We start from the raw sequence: 21,643 nt of genomic DNA on the forward strand, positions 1-21,643 counted from the left end.
ACCCAGCTTTGTATCATCTGAAAACTTGGAGATTTAACATTTAGGTCCCTCATCCATTAATATATGGGAAAAAAAGACTCATTTATTTTTACTCTTCGTTTCCTCACCGCCAACAATTTATCCATGTCAGTAAACTACCCCGAATCCACTTTAATTTTACATGCTAATCTCTTATATGGGACCTTATTGAAAGTCTTCTAAAAGAAGTCCAAGTAAATCACATCCACTACCTCCCCCTATCAATACTAATAGTTACATCCTCAAAAAATTCCGATACATTAGTCAAGCAGGATTTCCCTTTTGTTAATCCATGCTGATCTGTCCGATTGTGTCATTGATTGTTTCCAAGTGCTTTGTTATTAAATCTTTAAAATGGACTCTAGCATTTTCTCACTTACCGATGTCAGGCTAACAGGTCCACAAATGCCTGCTTTCTCTCGAACTCCTTTCTGCTTTTAAAATAGAAGGGTTACATTAGCTACCCTCTAATCTATAGGAAATCCTCTAGAGTCAATAGAATCTTGAAAGATGACCATAAATGCTTCCACTATTTCTAGGGCCACTTTCTTAAGTACTCTGGGAATGTATTGGCCTTTAATTCCACTAATACCCCCACCACCATTTCCTTATAAATACCGATTTCTTTCAATTATTCCCTCTCACTCGACCCAGTTTTCCCCAACATTTTTGGGATAATAATTCCATTGCTGACATTGATTAAAGTCAGATAAGCCAAGGCAGCACATTTAACTTTATTGTACTTGATCTGCTTTAGGAGTGATATTGGTAGGATACCCTATTCGTCCAAGACAGCCTATATATACCACAAAAACAGATTGTTGCAGAAACAGAGCAGGTCTTATGTTGAAAAAAGAAAACACAGTTAACCTTGAGTCCAGTGACATATAACGCCTAGGGATTCATTTCTCTTGTACATGACTAAACATTGATGGATTCCAGTTACACATAAGTATGTGCACCCAGTGTCTGACCATGCAAAGTGATGTGGTATTTAAGGAGTGCTTTGTATGAAGGCAAGTCTGTTGTTTTGGCATAATTAAATTAAATGAAGTAAGTCAAAGTCTTTGATGACTTGGAAGCTTATGGGTAACAATGTCGTAGAACTGATCACATGTACGTGACCCATAGTCAGTGTTTGTACAACCCCACCAGTCAATCAGTAAATATATGAAATTGCCATTACAGCTGCCATCAATTGATTCACAACCAAGTTAACAGGAAAGAAAAGGGGAGAGGTATGGGTGGAGAGTGGTCACAGGTGTTGGTGGGATATGGTGGCAGGGACAAAAAACAGCTGAGCATTGCTCACTGTTCCTAGGTTTTCTTCAATACGTGAAGGTGTGGTGCCACAATAAGTAATTGTCAATTTTTGCCTATGAAACTTGTCACCTGTTTGTAGCATTCAGTTTCTTGAAACAGAGTGACTTAATGACTTGCAAATAAGTTGAGTAAGTTTTTTTTGTTTATACATCTTCAAAAGGTAAAACTACACTATAGGGTTAATTTAACTACACAAAACTAAAGCAATATCTCCCTCTAGCAAAAGCTAATAAGATTGCAACATGAGAAATACTTTCCACCAAAATACAGGGACAGGGAAGAAACAGAATTAGCAAATGATGACAACAGCTCCAAAGAAAAGTTCAACAGCCTGAAAAATGAGACAATAGCATGTAATTAACATCCAAGAAGATTTCTTAGAGGACTGATAAATTAAACGGCATTTATTTCAATGCAAGAGGCCTAACAGGTAAGGCATACAAACTAAGGGTGTGGTTGGGAACATGGAACTGGGATATCATAGCAATTGCAGAGATGTGACTCAGAGGTGGATAGGACTGTCAGCTTAATATTTCAGGGTATAGGTGCTATAGGAAGAATAGAAAGGGGGGCAAGGGAGGAGGGGAGTGGTATTTTTGATTAGGGATAACATTACGGCTGTACTTAGGGAGGATATTCCTGGGAATATGTACAGGGAAGTTATCTGGATGGAACTGAGAAACAAGAAAGAGATGATCACCTTATTGGTATTGTACTATAGAACCCCAATCGTCAGCAGGAAATTGAGAAACAAATTTGTAAAGACATCTGTTATCTGTAAGAATACAGGATGGTTATGATGGGGGATTTTAACTTTCCAAAAATGGACTGGGACTGCCACAGTGTTAAGAGCTTGGATGGACAGGAATCTGTTGTGTGTACAAGAAAGTTTTCTGATTCAAAATGTGGATGTACCAATTAGAGAAGGTGCAAAACTTGACTTACTCTTGGGAATTAAGGCAGGGCAGGTGACTGAGGTGACACTGGGGAGGCACTTCGGGGCCAGTGACCATATTTCTATTAGTTTTAAAATAGTGATGGAAAAGGATAGACTGGATCTAAGAGTTAAATTTCTAAATTGGAGGAAAGCCAAATTTTGAGGCAAGAGCTTTCAAAAGTTGACTGGGGGCAGGTAAAGAAACAGATAAAGAAGCAGGTAAAGAAACAGCTGGAAAATGGGAAGCCTTCAAAAATGAGATAATGAGAGTCCGGGGACAGTACGTTCCTGTTAGGGTGAAGGGCAAGGCTGGTAGGTGTAGGGAATGCTGGATGGCTAGAGAAGTTAAGGTTTTGGTCAAGAATAAGGAAGCATATGTCAGGTATAGACAGCGTGGGATCGAGTGACTCCCTAGAAGAGTATAAATGCAGTAGGAGTATACTTAAGAGAGAAATCAGGAGGATAAAAAGGGACATCAGATAGCTTTGGCAAATAGGGTTAAAGGAGAATCCAAAGGGATTCTACAAATACATTAAAGACAAAACTAGGGAGAGAATAGGGCCCCTTAAAGATCAGCAAGGCCACCTATGTGTGTAACCACATGGGGGAGATACTAAATGAGTATTTTGCATCAGTGTTTACTGTGGAAAAGGATATGGAAGAGATAGTACATGGAAATAAACAGCAACATCTTGAAAAGTATCCATATTACAAAGGTGTTGGTGCTGGACATCTTAAAATGCATAAAAGGTGGATAAATCCCTGGGATCAGGTGTACCCTAGAACTCTGAGAAGCTACGGAAGTGATTGCTGGGCCCCTTGCCGAGATATTTGTACCATCAATAGCAACAGGTGAGATGCCAGAAGAAGGGAGGTTGACTAATGTGGTGCCACTATTTAAGAAGGGTGGTAAGGAAAGGCCAGAAAACTATAGACCAGTGAGCCTGACATCAGTGATGAGCAAGTTGTTGGAGGGAATCCTGAGGGACAGGATTTACTTGTATTTGGAAAGGCAAGGATTGATTAGGGATAGTCAACATGGCTTTGTGCATGGGAAATCATGTCTCACTAACGTGATTTAATTTTTTAAAGCAACAATGAGGACTGATGAGGGCAAAGCGGTGGACGTGATCTATGTGGACTTCAGAAAAGTGCTCGACAAGGTTACTCATGGTAGACTGGTTAGCAAGGTTAGATCACATGGAATACAGGGAGAACTAGCTATTTGGATGTATTACTGGCTTGAAAGTAGAAGACAGAGGGTGGAGGTACAGAGTTGCTTTTCAGACTGGAGGCCTATGACCAGCAGTGTGCCACAAGGATCGGTGCTGGATCCATTGCTTTTTATGATTTAAATAAATGATTTGGATGTGAACATAGGAGGGATGGTTAGTAAGTTTGCAGATGACACCAAAATTAGTGGTGTAGTGGACAGCAAAGAAGGTTACCTCAGAGTACAACAGGATCTTGATCAGATGGGCCAATGGGCCCAGTAGTGGCAGTTGGAATTTAATTTAGATAAATGTGAGATGCTGCATTTTGGAAAGACAAATCAGGGCAAGACTTATACACTTAATGGTAAGGTCCTGGGGAGTGTTGCTGAACAAAGAGACCTTGGAGTGCAGGTTCATAGTTCCTTAGAAGTAGAGTCCCTGGTAGATAGGGTAGTGAAGAAGGTGTTTGATATGCTTGCCTTTATTGGTCAGTGCATTGAGTATAGGAGTTGGGAGGTCATATTGTGGCTGTACAGGACATTGGTTAAGCCATTTTTGGAATACTGTGTGCAATTCTGGTCTCCCTGCTATGGGAAGGATGTTGTGAAACTTGAAAGGGTTCAGAAAAGAGTTGTAAGGATGTTGCCACGGTCGGAGGGTTTGAGCTATAGGGAGAGGCTGAATAGACTTGGGCTATTTTCCCTGGAGTGTCAGAGACTGAGGGGTAACCTTATGACATTTATAAAATTATGAGAGGCATGGATAGGGTGAATAGGCAAGGTCTTTTCCACAGGATGGTGGAGTCCAAAGCTAGAGGGAAAAGATTTAAAAGGGACCGAAGGGGAACCTCTTTCACGCAGAGGGTGGTGCACGTATGGAACAAACTGCTCGAGGAAGTGGTGGAGGCCGGTACAATTACAACATTTTAAAGGCATCTGCATGGGTTACGTGAACAGAAATGGTTTAAGAGTGATATGGGCCAAATGCTGGCAAATGGGGCTCGATTAATTTCGGATATCTGGTTGACATGGACAAGTTGGACTGAAGGGTCTGTTTCCATGCTGTACAGCTCTACGACTCTGTAAAGATATGTTGATGAGTTCAAAACAAATACTTTAAAGAATCTGTGTAGATAAGGGAATGAATGGTTCAAACTGAAAAAAGTATCCTTAGGACTGTTATAAAGCAACTCTTGTTCTTGCAGAAACTGCCTAATACTTGTACTAAACTTCTGACATAATTCTGGAGGGGACAATTCTGGATTAGTTTAAGAATCTATTACATTTACTTTCTAATCAGCCTGTTCAGAGACCTACCTGGGAGCAGGTAGGACTTGAAGCAGGGAAGTATTAGCCCAGCAGCAGGGACATTACCACTCCACTACTACAGTCCCCTCAAGAAACTATTATATATAGCCATTAAAATATTGTCCTGGATGGATGAATGAATTAAGATTAAAATTAGTCTCTCGTCCAGAAGTATCATCTGATCTTGTAATCATCTGAAAAGTGCAGAAAAATATAGGTTTCTTAAGGTAAATTGTATTGGTACCCAAAAATTCACTCATACTGACTCCCACAGAAATGTCCCAGAGGAAGTGAGAAGAATGGCAGACATGAGAACTTAAAATCATGCAAGCACCCAAAAATAAGACTCTAGCAATTTAGATGTACTTTAACAATTAAGTTCTCCTACCACTAAAAGTGAATTAGCCAGCAGGTGTCAAGAACCTTACATGCATTTGATGTCATTAATTATAAAACTTGTTGGAATTAACTCACACTTTGCAATTAACCTCGGTCCCATTGAGAAACTCGATGCTTCAGATACCCAACTTCATGATAGCTGTGTCTCTGGCAACTTGGTCTTCAGCCTTTAGTCAGATTATGTAGCTGTATGTTTGCCCTTATAGTAAAATGGTTTTCAGTGTTTTTCATCATAATTTTTGCCCCACAAGTACAGTCAAGGCATCCGAATGGACCAAGGTACACTGTGTCCCTGGGCCAGAACAGAACACAACCGGAGAACGGCAACACAACAATATTTGGCTGAGAGGGAGCAGCTTAGCATGGAAAGAAAGGCTGCAGCATGTAGTTAAAGGGCACTGTGTTTAAGTGAAAATAGGGCTCATTTGGCTAAAGTGATGCATCAGAGGTAGTGCATGTGTTTGACGTGTATGATGAGTCACACATGGCAAACAGTGCATGAAGCTATAGAGCTTGGTAATGTGCGAACAGAAGAGGTAAAAGTTATTGGAAGATCTGACAGCCAGGCGGGTTAGGTCATTTCTCATCCAGGGACCTGGTTGCATCAGTTAGGCAGACGGTCCAATTCAACTCCAGAACTCAACCCTTTCTCACTCCAGGGAAGGACACAGTCAGTCCTGGAAGTCTAGCAAAATCAATTTAGGCCCAAGTCACTGGTCGTTTGGGAAAGTTTTTCTTAAATGTTCGATTCAGGAGGATGTACTTAATACACCTGCAGTGTTGCTAGCAAGACCTGCTCTCTCAAGCCACAGAGCAATGTCAATTCACTTACAGTGCATACTAGTTCACAATGTCAGCAGGTGCAAGGCTAGCTTCTGTAAAGGAATAATCTTTAGCTTCAGGGGGAAGGCTGAGCAGATGTAACATATAGCAGCAGCATGACTATGTGCTTTAATTTAATATTTACTGAGTTCTTGAAAGTAAAAGAGCAGTGGCACACATTAACTCTACCATTCTCTGATCTTCCTCAGCCTCCAAAGAAATGGAGTCAAACATTTCTGCTGCTGCAGCAATAGCTACCACCAACTGCAGTCAAGCCAGTATAGCAAAAAGAACCAGTACGAGAGACACCACACAGAAGAAGTTTCATGCAAAACTATAGGCTTCAATGCAGCTCACTTCACAGTAACAGTCAGTTAGTGCAGAAGATGCCTCAGACTGTCCTAAAGCACGATCGCATACATCTGCCAGCTGTTAGTCAAGGACCTGCACTTGAAAGGACCTGGTGTCAATTCCATTCCAGTTGCCCGAAAATGGCCCTGAACTTCTGTCAATGGATCTTTTGAGGGAGTTGAGAACTTACAAGGCATTTCACAGATAGCTGCTCAAAATTCAATCAGGAAGGTGTTAAGACATGGAGGCTGATTTGGTTCAGCTCTGTATTCACAACACAGTAAAATTAAACTGAAGATCCTCAAAGAGTTCCTAAATAAACTTTTGAATAACCAATCCCAGACTTTGTGAATAATCAATCTTAAACAACAGACTTTAACTATTTATTGAATATGCAATAACTTTAGCAGACAGAAAATTAAACAACACAGTAAGCTGATTAATGCCTGATTAAGCTGAAATGTTGGTTTGCCCCATTCACACAAAAGACAGACAAATTAACAAAGTTAAGAGATAAATAAAAAGAAAATAACAAAACTGGCCAGATTATTTAAATGGCTTTCACAAGGCATTGTTCCAAGGTATAAACGTACACTCCATGGCTGTCTCTTTTGTGTGAAACATTGATCAGGGTCAGCTTCTCAGTTAACCCAGCTAAAGGCAGGAATACTTCAAACTCAGTGTCCTATTCTTAGGGATTCCAGAAGCTGGTATGGCAAATTAGACAGGGAGTTTTCAAATCTTCATGCTGTCTCAGCAGCAGCCCATAACCATCTCCCAGAAACAGTAGAAAAAAAAACTGAATCGTGATTTCACCTTGATAGACTTTTCTTGAGGCCTCAATTACCATTCAACAATTGCCATCTGCTTGAACATCTGGTCTCTTTCAGACTTGCTGGAACCATTTCCCAGACTGACCTCATTAATAGCCAACTTCTGCTCTGTTTAAACACATGGCTCTTCCTGGGGTTGCTGTGTCTGTTAGAACCTTCCTTAAAATTGAGGATAAGTATGCAATTAGCCTCCACACCTGGCCTCACAAACAAAGCTTATTTGGTCTGTTCTTTATCTTTGACCACAAGCTGTCCCAAAGTCCACAAGTCATTTCCAGCTCACAATTCAAAATTGATAAAAAGAAAAAAAAACATAATGAAAAATTGGCAAGAAAGACTTTAAAAGGTCACTTATACACTAATCATACAAGCACATCAATTTATCCATTTCTTCCACTTCAGAAGGTGAAATCAAGTCCACCCACATAGCAATCAAAGCATTCTATCACCAGCCCATAGCTTTCATTACTATGAGAGGGGTCCATTCCATCAATGTAGCATTGTGTAGTAAAAATTATTGTTGCTCGTCTAAAAAACAACTTTAGAATCTTGTGGCTTTAGTCACAATAAGGCGACTCACAAGAAAGGTGTATAAAGGAAAACCAGTAAGCTGGTAGAAAAGTATGATGTGACTTAAAAAAGGTCACGATGTGGAGGTGCCAGTGTTGGACTGGGGTGGACAAGGTCAGAAATCACACAACACCAGGTTACAGCCTAACAGGTTTATTTGAAAACACCAGCTTTTGAAGTCTCACCTGAAAGAGGAGTGAGGCTCCGAAAGCTTGTGTTTTCAAGTAAACCTATTGAACTATAACCTGATGTTGTGTGATTTCTGACCTTAAAAAAGGTCATTGCAGATGATTTTAGCAAGGATGGAGAATTAGCTAACAGAAAATAGAGTGCTGGGATAAATGGATCATTTTCAGGTTGGCAAACAAATGGAGTACTGCATGGCTTGGGGTGGGGCCTCAACTATTTACCACATATATTAATAACTTGGATGAAGGATTTGACTATTGTATAGAGATTCATTGATGATACAAAGTTGGATACAAAAGCAAGTTGTGAGAAGTAAAGATCTGCAAAGGGACTGAAACTGGTTAGGTGAGTGGACAAAATAAAAGTTAGCAGGTAGAACATAATATGGGAAAATGTGGATTGTCCACTTTGCCAGGAAGAGTAGAAAGACAGATTATTTAAGTAGATCTGACAGCAGAATTCTGTAGAACACAGAGGGATCTGGATGCACTTGTACAGAAAAATCACAAAAAAATGCTTGCATGCAGGTGCAGCAAGGTATTAGGAAGGACAATTGAATACTGGGCTTTGTAATAAAGAGGAATAAAGTATGAAAGTAGAGAAGTCTTGTGTGTATTGGGGAGGCCACACCAGTAACAGTGTCATTGTACACAGAACTGGTCTCATTAATGAAGGAAGTACTTGTATTAGTTTCTGGGATGAAGTTGTCTTCAGCAGAAGAGTTGAAAAGGCCTATGCAAATTACAGTTTAGGAGAATGAAAGGGCATCTTAATCAATAAAAGGTTCTGAAAGAAGCTGTTTGGGTAGATGCCCACAGGCCTTTTCCTCTTATGCAGGAATCTGAAACTAAAGATAGAGTTTAAACATAAGGCGTCTCCGATTTAAGGCAGAAATAAGAAGAAATTTATTTTGAGGGTCATTAGGCTTTGGGTAAAAAGAATAGTGAAGTTGGGATATTGAATTTATTCAAAGGTGAACTAGAATTTGATTAGATTTTGAGTGAACAACAAGACAAGGATTGCACTGTCAGGAGTCAAGGCCGTATTCAGATCAGTCATGATCTTATTAAACGATGGAACGGGTTTAATGGGTTGAATGTTACAAAAGATTTTATGGAAGTACACAAAATTTCCCAATTTACTAGACTTTCACATCCATGTTGACAGAAAACACAGATTAAGTTTCCGTACTTAAAGAGAATAGCTATGCATTAAAAATAAAGGGACTTTAGCTGAAGGTAAAGAATAGTGAATTGTCAGCATATAGCTCTAATTAAACCTCCAACACCACTGACATACATGTACACAACACAGATACAACAAGAACATGTGTTATGGGTAGAAGGACTTGGAAAGCAAACCAATGGTCCCTGTCCACAGGGTTCGCTGAAATTATCGTTTTAACTTCTCAGGACTTACTGCTTCTTGACCTTCATTCTCCAGCTACTTTCATTTGCTTGCAAGAGCACAGAAAAATTGATTAACATCTGCACTACCCTGATTTATTGATTAAGAGTGACAGCTTATAGCAAATAATGTAGAGAAATAAATTGGGTTTCTTCAAGCTTGAAGTTTTGGTTTTGAACTGTGGAGAGGACAGTACCTACCCTTACCCTCTTTTGAACTTACCATAATTATGTTGGACAAATTCTTCAAATTGTGTTCACTTCATTTACTTAGCATCACCTTGACCAGTTAACAACCTCCATGAACAATCCCCAAGGAAATCAAATGCAAAAAAAGACTCAATAGTGAGGTGTGCCAGCTCTGCGAGAAAAGCAAACTATTTACTTTACAAACATCTGCTCTCATACAGTGCTATACTGTTTTAGAGTATTATTAAACTAAATAATGTGACAATATACATACTTAGCTAATAAAAATTCAACTGCATGTTACTATGTGCCTTGTTAGGGGCTATGCACTGTTCCTGCCTCCCATGTTAATCAATCTTCTACAACATAGCTCTTCCAAATCTTCATCTTTGAGGCGCAGTAACAAATTGGTGAATAGACTCCATGAAGAAATCATGTTGTCAATTCACTCCAAATTATTCTGTTCAAATACAGTGTTGCTGTTTTCAAGACATCCATTGTAATAAACTTTTCTGAATTACTTTTATCTCTACTAATCAAATCACAAGCATAAAAATTCCTATAAATCACCATATGTTCTGATTCTACAGACCAATAATGGAGATTCAACAACAAGTTCTGTCTGAAAGGGCACATTTATTTTTATACCTGCAATGCTCCAGAGAAAAGTTTTATTTATCAGAAATATTTAATTCATTTTCTGCACTCATTCCTTTTAAACTCATCTTCCAATAGTAGCAAGTAATGAATAATCTAGAACTTTGCAGCACAGCTTGCTTAGGTAGTGGCAAATAACACAGGTTACCTACTATAACATCTAGACGTTGGGTACTCCATGAATATTTAGGACAGGTATTTTTACAAGAAATAAAGTATCTCTACAAGAATTCAGCTGTTTCAAAAACTAAATCTACACACTGACTCAATTGTTACTTTAGAATTTGCTGGAAAATAGAAACAAGAACTAATACTATGGGTGAAATTTAATTTGTCTGCCCCCACCTAGAGTGTGGGATAGAAGGCATGGGTGTCAAATATAATTAGTTGTGAAAAAAACTGGACATGCATCACCTTCCCAACTGCCTCCAATTAAGATAGACAAGAAAGGTCCTTATGTTGCCCATTAATTTCCAATTCACCCCATCATCACTTTTATTACATCAGTGGTTTAGAGAGAGGTGTGGTAGCACACACCATATTACAGGCTCATGGGTTGGAGTAGGGTTGAACCCTCCTGATCCGACACCCTGTGGTCCATGAAATGCCCTCTTTAAAATCCCCACAACAACCATGCCCTGCCTGACTGATCCCAACAAACACCCTCAATTCACCTCTAGTGGGACTTGCTGCAGTCGCAACACTACTCCTAGTGACACTGCTCGGACTGAAGTGTTGCTAGAACATCTGATTGGCAAGAAGCTGTTACAGCCAGCCTCTACATTCCAAGGGACAGGAATGCTGACAGCAAGCAATTGATTGCTTGATTAATTAATATTGGTCCCCTTCAAGACTCCCAGTAATGAACAAGGCAGGATTGCCACCAGTTTTTCAGCAGGTGCGACTGGATCACAGCTGTCATCAATAAGTTACTTTCTATGTTTTCCTTTTGCTAACAATCAATCCTAATGATGAAGTATTAATCCTGGTTACTGAAGGCATTTAAGACAACAGCCAATTACTAAATCCCCAAATTAATTATACAATGTCATCTTTATACTTTTATCTATACCCAAGATTTAACCATGGAAATTCTAGGAAAGAATTACAACTTTCATTCTACCTATTACAGAAACTGCCTATTCTCAGTTCTATAGGAACTCGATAGGATCAGAACTGTAGACAATTTTAATGATATTCAGTTGATTTGCACGGCTAGTTTTATGGCAGACAGAATTCTACTTACCATCCAAAACAGAGTTCCAGTTGCAAAATCAGCATAATGATCAATGGTAGATAGTACACTGAAGATCAAACAAATCAACACCATCAAGAACCTGTAATTTAAAAAAGAAAAACATGTGAAATGTTGATGTTAAAAGAAATAAAGTTAAAATGAAATAATCATTTAATTATGACCTCTGATTTTAATCCCATTTATTACATTTTTTGTTTAAAGATAAAAACAAACCTATTCAACATACTCAAGATTAACATGCAGCATTGAAGAGAATGAAGAACAATTATAATGGCAAAATGGGAAGGAAATTAACCTTCGGTGAAAGCATGAAATTGTAAATTAGAAGTCTACTTTTCCTTTCTACTAAAATCAATTAAACAGTGCACACTTTGTAAAATTGAGCTGTTTTTGCTCATTTGCTGTTTCTGTGGAAGACCAATTTAATCTCAGTTTCTTTAGGGAAGAAAAGCTGTTGGATTTTAAAATGTGAGCTGAATCTATTTCTTTACAAACAAGATGCAGAGGATTCAATTTTCATCCTAGAGGTAGGTAACAGAGTTACGAAATTCTGTGGCTTGCCACACCTGCCTTGGGATAAATGGCCTGCAAAAGGGGGCTTTTTCACGCTGAATGGGGTGAGTGTAACTAGAGTCAGGCATGCCATTTCTTGAAACCATACAGACACATCTATACAGTCTTTTGAATGCCGAGGTAGGCTTGTTAAAAGGCCAACATCAACACTCCAGGAATTTTTTTTAAAATTGTTCACTGAGTTTGGGCATTACAGGCTCAATAGCCCTAGAAAAGATGTTGATGAGCAGTCTCTTGAACCACAGCAGTCTGGGATCAGTATGTGCACTCTGTGCTGTTAGAAAGAGAATTCCAGGTTTTTCACTTAGTGACAGTGAAGGATAGCACTATAGTTCCAAGTCAGATGCCATGTGGCTTGGAGGGGAAAATTAACATGGTAGTGTTCCCATGCATCTGCTGTTCTGGATCTTCTGGGTGGTAAAGCTGTGGGTTTAAAAAGTTGTGTCAAAGGAACCTTTGGGAGTTGTCACAGTGTTTCTTGTACATCAAACACACTAGTCCCATGCAAATCAGTGGTGGATGGAGTAAATGTTGAAAGTATTAGGTAATGTATCAATCATGTGGGTGCTTTGTCCTGGATGTTGTTGAACTTCAAGTGTATTTAGAGCTGTTCTTGTTCAGGCAAATGGACAGTAGTCCATCACATTCATGATTGTGCTTTATAGGTGGTGTGCAGGATTTAGAGAGTTAAGAAGCAGGTTACTTGCATATAATTCCTAGCTTACAATTTGCTCTTTATATGGCTGGCACACCAAGTTCTGGTCAATGGTAACCTCTCAATACATCCCAGTTGTTTTATTTAATGTGGCTGTAACTTTCATCCCCCAACACATTCCCCATGCCCCATTAATGCCAAATCATGCCCCTCTACCCATGTTCAATGGCTCCTCTTGTCCTCTATAACAACCTATGGCACTGCCATGATCTATTCACTTCTAAAATTATCTATTTGGATAAATTGATTATAGTTAAAAGAACAAAGGAAACTGTAGCATAGTGGGCCAGTAATCCAGATACACTGGAAATAAGAGTTCAAATTTATAGCTTTTGAACAGCGACTCGGCAATTTAAATTCAAATAAATGAAAGCTAGTCTCAGTAATGGTGATCATGAAATAACTGGATTGTTGTGAAAATCTTTGGTTCAGCAACGCCTTTTTAGGATGACAAACTGCCAGACTCAACACAGTCTGGCTTATGGTTAATTCCAAACCCACAGCAGTGTGGGTGACTCCTAGCTGTCCTCTTAAGTTTAGCACTACATATGACGAAGGCACGACCAGACTAAGTCAATCTCAAGTCAGTCATTTTCACTAAGTTCCAGGAACCTCTACCAAAATTTGGAAAACTGTCACGCAGCTTGACGTAGTCATAATCATTACTTACAACCAATGTACCAAAATCCTCCATCACCATCTCTGGAAAAGTCCTGTCCTGCCAACAGGATAGGCTCACCAGAGCTGATGGCAAAGTGATAGCAGGTTGGGAGGTAGTTGCCTTGGAAGTCTTTAACATTAATGATATTCTCCATGAACCTATCACAGGATCAGGGTAAACAAGGTCAAGTAAACCTCATCCTGATTACTACCTACATTACTCTCTCAGCTGATGAATCAGTATTTTTCCATGCAGCATATCTTCCAAGTGGTGTCCTAAGGGAAGCAAGGGCACAATACGTACTCTTATGTAGGGACTTCAGAGGTCATCACCAAGCTCGGTTCAGTAACACTATTGACTAACTTGACTGAGCAATGAAGGACACAGCTGGCAGATTGGGCCTGCGGCAAGTGGTGTGAGGACCAGCATGAGGGAATAAAAGCATGTCCTCACCAAACTACCTGTCACAGAAACATTCCCATTGATGGAGAATTCTCCATATAGTTCTTGTAGAGATTAAGCTTATGTTCATACAGCCTCCATTGTGATGTTTAACACTCCTCTGTACAAAATGTGATAGATTTAGAAAATATCTGATGGCTCAAATCACTACATGGAGGCATTATTGGCCATCAGTAGCAGAACAATTGCATGCTCTCCATGCTTCACAGGCCAGCATAACTATCATGGACAATAACCTTCAAGTAAGGAGATTAATTATGGTTTAATAAGGAAAGTAAGAAAGCATGCCAGGAAAAGCACCTAGAACATCTAAAACAGTGTGCTTAACCCAGTGAAGCTATAACTTAGAACTAGGTGCATGAAAGCAGAATACACAGAGCTAAGCAAATCCCAGAACAAAGCTCCACAGTCATGATATATCCAGTAAAGAAGAGTGTTAGACAATGAAACAACCAACATGAGGCGGAGGGTCCCCACCCCAATGGAAGGATGCTGCACGTCAAAAGTAAATGACAAGGTTGAAGCATTTACAACTATTGTCAGCCAGTATGGATAACCCATTTAGGCCTTCTCCTTAACATCACAGATGGCAGTGCTCTGGAAACTAGTTTCATTCTCATAGTATGAAGAAAATCTGGACACAGGAAAGCAAGGGCCCTGAAAACATCGTGGCTATAGTGCTGGAGACTTGTAGATATTCTGGAGCACAATGCTAGCATCTACTTGACAAATGTGGTAAGTTTCCCAGGTATTGTGTCCATAAAAAAAAGCAGAAAAAAATCTAATCCATTACCTGCCCACATTAGTCCATGCTCTGTCATTAGCAAAACAATGGAAGATATTATTTGGTGTACAATGAAATTCATGTAAATGATGATGATGAAACTTATCATTTGACTGACATCAGAGCAAGAGCAAATAGTCTAGACTGGGCATGCAAAGAGAGAGAGCTTAGACAATACAATAGCAAATTGTATTTGCTAACCTACAAACAGATGTGAATAGTATTATGCTACATAAGGAGTGGAAGAGATAAGGAGCAAGCACCCTCAGGGACAGCGTATCTGCAGACACCCAAAGACAGAGATAGTCCAGAGTGACACTTCAATACACAGGGAGCTGTGTTGGTTGAAAGCAAGATAAAGCAACAACTGTTACTGATGAATATTTAAATCAGCAACAAACTGCTCACCAATGTTCAATTTGGGTCCCACCGAAACTACTCAGACCTGACCTTGTTTCAGCCTTGGTTCAGGCATGCAGAAAAGGATAGGATGAGGTGAAAAAAGAAGTGTCGTTTTGAGAGTTGACCGTGGCAGTCCTTAACATCAATTAAGCATTTAAGCAAATATGGAAATCAAAGGGGCCTTTATTAAAATTGAAGTCAATGAAAATGAGGTAAAAACCTCTAATGGCTTGAGCTTCCCTAGTAAAAAGTAAGACTTTGTCACTGTTGGAGTGCAATTATCTCCGTCACAGGATATCACTGCATGACTTGCTCAGACTAGTGACCCAAGCCTAAATATCTTCAACTGCTTCATTTATCTTCTCTCTATCATAAAGTCAGAAGTAAAAATACTTGCTGAGGATTGTATAGACCTGTTGATTTTGCTCTCTTGATCTATTGTTTTCATTTTCTCACCTTCACTTACCTCTGGTGGCGGGTCAAGCTGGGACAATGTTCTCTAGGTACTCTCACCACCTGTTCCACTTGCTCCTCTGCCCCCTCTGTCACAGCATAACCATTTTCCCACAACATTCTGCCCTTTCGCGGTGGTGTGCTGCCCTCCATTTGACTCCTTGCCCTTGCAGGAGACAACAGCCTCTGATTGGCTCAAGCAGTGTCTTGACTGGTATTGGAGGTTGCCCCCGACTCACTGTGGAGTCAACCCCTCAACTGAAGGCTATTCCCCTCAACGTGACCAAGGCCCGATGACGCCAACAAATTTCCTGGCTTTGCATCAGCTTCAAATGGCAAAGCAACAGTGATGGTGAGTCTAGGTGGGTGGGCAAAGTGCAAAAACAAGAGATGCTGTGAGCATGCAGGTAGGAATGAGCACTATGACAGCAAGTGAAGACTCTGGACATGCAACGTGGTCAAGCCCATGCACAGGTTTATATGTACCCAAGCGCAGAGAATCTCCTCCCTCCAACATTACAATGGCAGTTCCTGGTGCAGCATAAAGGTGCAGAAGCACCCTGTAAGTGATCGGAGATGTGCCATGTGGATTCTTAGAGTTTGGCACATATTGATGCCAATGCATGTGGCTGGTGGCCATGAAGCATGCCTGAAAAATTTGTGCCTGGTTTCTAACATGGAGGTTGTTCAGAGAAATAGGAGAGATGAATCTGCCAGGTACCTATTCTGACTGAGCTTTCCCAACATCTAGTTTGTTAGGTATGTTTGGTAAGATCTGAACCTAAACATTAAAAGGAAGCAAGTTGGGTAGAGGAGCCTAAAAATTGTTAAATCTCATCAATTGGCAGCTCACCACTTCTTGGCGAAAATCTTGCCATGCCTTGTGTGAAAAATTTAAAAGATGGAGCAAGATAATCTTGATATTATTTCACTTCTGGTCCAATGTGGCCATACATCTCACCATAGTCCACACCACTATAAGATTCCACACTTTGGTCAATAATCACATAAATTTGACACTTAAATCATAAAACTAACATGTTGAATTTGTTTTTTTAATTTCCACACACTGACTTCTGGTAAATATAGCACCATAGTAATTAGAAGCAGGAATTATCAAATTTACTACACCTTCACCCAGAATAAGATCAAACATGCGCCAATTATCATAGTCTCAATCTCAATTAAACACATTACCTGTATTTTTAAGTGTATTTACACTATAAATGTCATTAGTGTGAAAAAAAAACTTGCTTCACAGTGATAACGAAAATGCAGTATGAATCCAAAAACATCAGATCTCAAGGGAACATTTACGCTACACAAATCTAATGATCGTACAAAGTGAAAACTGTTACATGAAAGTTGGAGTATCCTATCCTGTACAACATTAAAAGGGTTGGATTTTGAAGTCTGCAATCCCAATTGCAAGTCATTCAGCTTGAAGGGGGGAGGATTCCTGGCAAATGTTAGTGTCAGCGTAGGTCAGAAGCTCTGTGCGTGGTGCACATAGCTGAGGGTGTGTCTTCCAGTCCATGCTTCATAAAAACCTATGTAAAGCAACTGGGCTACTTCCGTGAAATGGTAATAGAACAAAGGATTACATCGGAATTGATTGACATGAATAATCTTACAGAATTAAAAATGTAAATACTTTTAAAAAGTAATAACATAATTCTGATCAAAATTAGACATTAAGAAAGTCCGCTAGATCAATGTTTTTAAAAAGTGAGTGAAAAAGTAATACCCACCACTTTCAGGTACGATTTCACAAAATTTGTAACTTGTTTAAAATGTAATTTATATTGATTGTGAGTCCGATATCTTAAAATATTGAAGAAGTTTTTTTTAAAATAAACAAAAACATTTAGCCGAATCTATTGTGATATTTAAAAAGATATTTCCGAAGATTGTATCCTCATCAGGTTTTCGCAAAATGAGAACAGGCTGTATAAAATACTTGGTCTAAAATGTTTTCGCTGTGCATTCCTCATTATTAGTGGCTCTAAGTCCAAATATTTGTCCCTTGCCTGCCAGTTATGTCCACAGCGTGCTAGCCGAAGGTGCGAGGGCTGGGAGTAGCAATAGGATAAATCCGTATGCAGTCAGGTGGTTGCTGGACCCCGCAATATCCAATAACTGTAAACAAAATTTATCTAATGTTGTTAAGAATACAATTCACATAACAATAACAAACTTCACCTAAAAAGAAATACCTTAAAGTTAACAACAATAGCACTGTTTCCTTCAATTTCTGATTCTCCTATTCAATACCATAAGTATCATCATGCTCATGATACTATGTAATTTCTTTCCTTTACTGCCATTCTTATTCAATACACATATGGGATCCTGTTTAATTTGGTTTTAAAAATTGGTATGAACTTGCCACCTAAAGACAATCATAACTTTGCAATTACAACTGACCATTCAATTCTGCACATACATAACTAACTAAATTATTCTGATGTGCAAAATTGCACGTGAAGAAATCGAACATTTTTCCCCACATTGGATCAATTACAGACTTTTTTGCATCGAATGATGTAATCTCCCTAAAGGGCTACCAAAATGATAGCTTACTAAACATGTCATTATGATACTTTTTTTTCTTTTAGCACACAGTTTTTATAACAAATGGCATAGCAATCAAGATCATTTCTTTCAAATTTCAAAATTCTTTCAAAATTAGTGTAAAAGAAATTGATAAATTTGTTGCTCATTCTTCTCCCTCACCCACATGAATTAGTACTTATAAACTAATCTTGGTGTTTTCTATTCATTTTATTTCATTCAGGAGATATTATATCCACATCTGCAGAATTAATTATGATTGTTAAATCTGTTCAGGTATGGCTATTTCTGAAAATAATTAGAATATTAGCAGTAATTTATCCTTTATTCCCAAAGGAATTACAGCTTAAAATAAGGAGCAATTTGTTAATTCTAACTTTTCAGAATAATCCTTTCCAATCAAATTTATGTTCAACCAGATATCACTGCCAGTAGTTATAGTGATTTTATTACTTTATGGTCTTCCATCCATTACAATTTCTCATACTATGCAACACCTGAACTTCTATTCCAGATTTTATACAAGTAAATGTGTCTACTGAATCAAAAATATTGTGTCCTTGCCATAACAAGGGTACTATTTAGTATTCAGCTGATATATTAGTACAGTGTTTGTGTTAATGGACCACCTATGTATTCTGACCAAGTGAAGTTTGCAGAACGAAATCTATCGATAATGTGCTGGTAAGTGTGTAGAATTCACAAGATCATTACAGGTTAGCCATTACAGACTAGAAATGAATGTATCTAAGTTCATCCACCCAGGAACGCTAATAAACAAAAAAAAATCATTTATCACATTGCTGTTTAGGGACGATGATGTTCAGTCTTCCTATTTCAACCAAACAGATAACGAACTTTGCTGTGCTCACCAAGAGTGCTTAGTACTACAAAAAGATTTTTAATTTCCTCGGGTAACAATGTTTATTTTAAATAGGCTCATGATAGCACTGAAGAAAGGGGGCTAAATGAAGTGTGTCTCGACATCAACAAATTTGCCTGGGAAAGAAGAAGGATGCGAATTTTTCCACTTCTTTACAAACAAGAATGTCCCATTCATCATTTAATCAGCAATATCCCATCCCATTTTTAGGAAATATATACTTATTTTTAAAAATAAAAACAGCCTTCAATTCTCTTTTATAATTAGGAAATGGTCATACACCTCTGCAGAACTTCACTCTTGGGAATGGTTCATATGGATTACGATGAATGATTTTTCTACTAATCAGCTCAACAGCTTTCTCATATAATTATGTTCCACTAAGATTCCATTAAGAGATCCTCAGATTCTTTGCTGCTAACAAGACTAATGACAAGGTTCAAATCTTTATAAATAGGGATGGGAATCAGTTATCTTCTCTCAATGCCAGAGGAAGTGGTAGAGGTTGAGTACAATTATAGCATTTAAAAGACATTTAGACAGGTACATGGATATAAAAGGTTGGGGGATATGGGCTAAATGCAGGCAAATGGGACTAGTACAGTTTAGCAAACCTGGTCAACATGGACGAGTTGGGCCAAAGGCTCTGTTTCTATGCTGTATGATTCTAGAAAACAGAATAATTTTAATGCTTTTTTTAAATTCATTCGTGGGATGTGGGCATCACTAGCTAGGCCAGGACTTATTGCCTGTCCCTAATTGCCATGAGGGCAGTCAAGAGTCAACTACATTGCTGTGTCTCTAGAGTCTCTAGAGTCATATATAGGCCAGACCTGGTAAGGATGACAGATTTCCTTTCCTGAAGGACATGAGTAAACCAGATGGATTTTTTTCCTGACAATTGATTTCTCTTCACAGATGCTCCAAGACCTGCTGGTCTTTTCCAGCAACTTCTATTTTTGTGGCGGAAATAAGAGGTCGGGTGATTGAAGGGTGGTCAGAGTTGCAGTTGGTTGTGGAGTTATCTAGGTATTACATCAGGTTTTAAGCTAATGTTTCCTGGGTCACTATCAAAAAAAAGTCACATGGATCTGTCACAGGTCTTGGAAACAGTCACACAGGGTTCCAGGCAGCAGGGGAAATTGCCCAACAGAAGTTTAAACAGCTGACATTATTTCCACACAGGCCTGCATGTCCAACATCCAAGTCCATCCAAAGCAAGCCATTAAAAAAAAATCTGGGTCTGCTTAGAGATTTCTGAAAAGCCAGTGGGGGAAACTTTACTGGACAGGGGACAAGAATTCAGTTTCCTGATGATGGTTTAAAAATGTTGCTCTTAAATTCCATGGATAACAAAATTTAGTGAGCTATCAGATAAGAGGACCTTTTAAAATTAATTCAGGGGATGAGAGATGAGAGAAATTTAACACCCCCACCTGAGAGCTGGTTGGCAGATGGAGAAGGGTGTCAAATCAGGCATCAGGGTGGCAGTGACATGCCCGTTGCCTACCCACCTCTGCTAGGATTTCAGCAGGGCCAAAGAAATCATCAGGTAGCCTGCCTGTCCTTGGACCAATTGAGGCCCTTAAGCAACAATTAACAGTCACCAAGGCCGTCTTCCTGCTGCCATGCCATATTATCATTGGCAGAGGTATCAGAAAATAAAATCCAAGAAAAGTTGGAAGACAGGAGTACTAGGATCTCATATACCTTAAAATGGGACTCTGGTAGTAGTGGTGCTGGAGGTATTGGTATTTGACAGTTTTTCATCACTTTTCCTTCATGCCACATGGTGAGCTCACAACGTTACTGGCTACGGAATTAGTCCCATCTTGTACCAAAGGGCCCACTCCCAAAAACTGATACCCATCCTGCATGGTTCTCCATGTAAAATTCAGATCACTGAAACATGGTTACAGAGAAACAAAAAAAAAGAGTCAAAATAGTACTAACAATATTTTTCGTACAGAACTAAGGCACAAAACTGATGCATTATCTATAAAAGCTTCTTACACGAAAACCTTACTACATATGTTAGTTGCACCTTTCCCCCTCACAGTAATGCCAAAAATAACCCAAACTCAAACTAAGCACGAAAACAGGAAAATAGATGCATTTTTGTTTACACTGACAAGGAAACTTGGCACATTAATTACTGAATTCTGTACTACTGTTTGTGAAATAAAACCAGTCAGTGAAAAAATTTTGTTTAAACAAGTATCTTTAATATTTAGACTATCAACTGAAATATGGAACAAATCTTTATATCATGCTGTCAGTATCTGTAACTCAGTAATTCATTAGGTCCTTAGTGAAGTTAGTGATAGTATGGATAGGAACCATTGGCTGAAAGTTATTTAAAATAATAATGGAGGACATCTTTCAGTAGCCTCTGAGTTCTCATTAAGGAAACAATGATATTATGCTTCACATCACTGTTACTCAATAAACAGTAACACTATATTGTTCAACATTTACAACACAATAAAAGCCTAACTTCTAAATTGCAAGTGATGTATAACAAGAGGCTATCAAATTGCATTTGTGAAATATATATCAGGTACATTTTTCTTAAATTTTTCAAAGACAGATGAAATGAATTGTGCAGAAACTGATAGTGTAAACTAGTACAAAAGCGAGAGCACAATTAATAGGCATCTTTT

General features: G+C 38.8%; 1 protein-coding gene across 1 annotated transcript in view; it reads right to left on the minus strand.

Annotated features, from left to right (window-relative positions):
• The window catches only part of kcnq1.2 (potassium voltage-gated channel, KQT-like subfamily, member 1.2), a 337,327-nt gene that overhangs the window by 289,266 nt on the left and 26,418 nt on the right, over window positions 1–21,643 (minus strand). The window contains exon 3 of the mRNA XM_048607651.1: window positions 11,462–11,552. Coding sequence (XP_048463608.1) covers window positions 11,462–11,552 — 91 coding nt within the window. The remainder of the gene's footprint in view (window positions 1–11,461; window positions 11,553–21,643) is intronic.

Source organism: Rhincodon typus, chromosome 18 (assembly GCF_021869965.1).
Source record: "Rhincodon typus isolate 14 chromosome 18, sRhiTyp1.1, whole genome shotgun sequence".
Classification (NCBI taxonomy): domain Eukaryota; kingdom Metazoa; phylum Chordata; class Chondrichthyes; order Orectolobiformes; family Rhincodontidae; genus Rhincodon; species Rhincodon typus.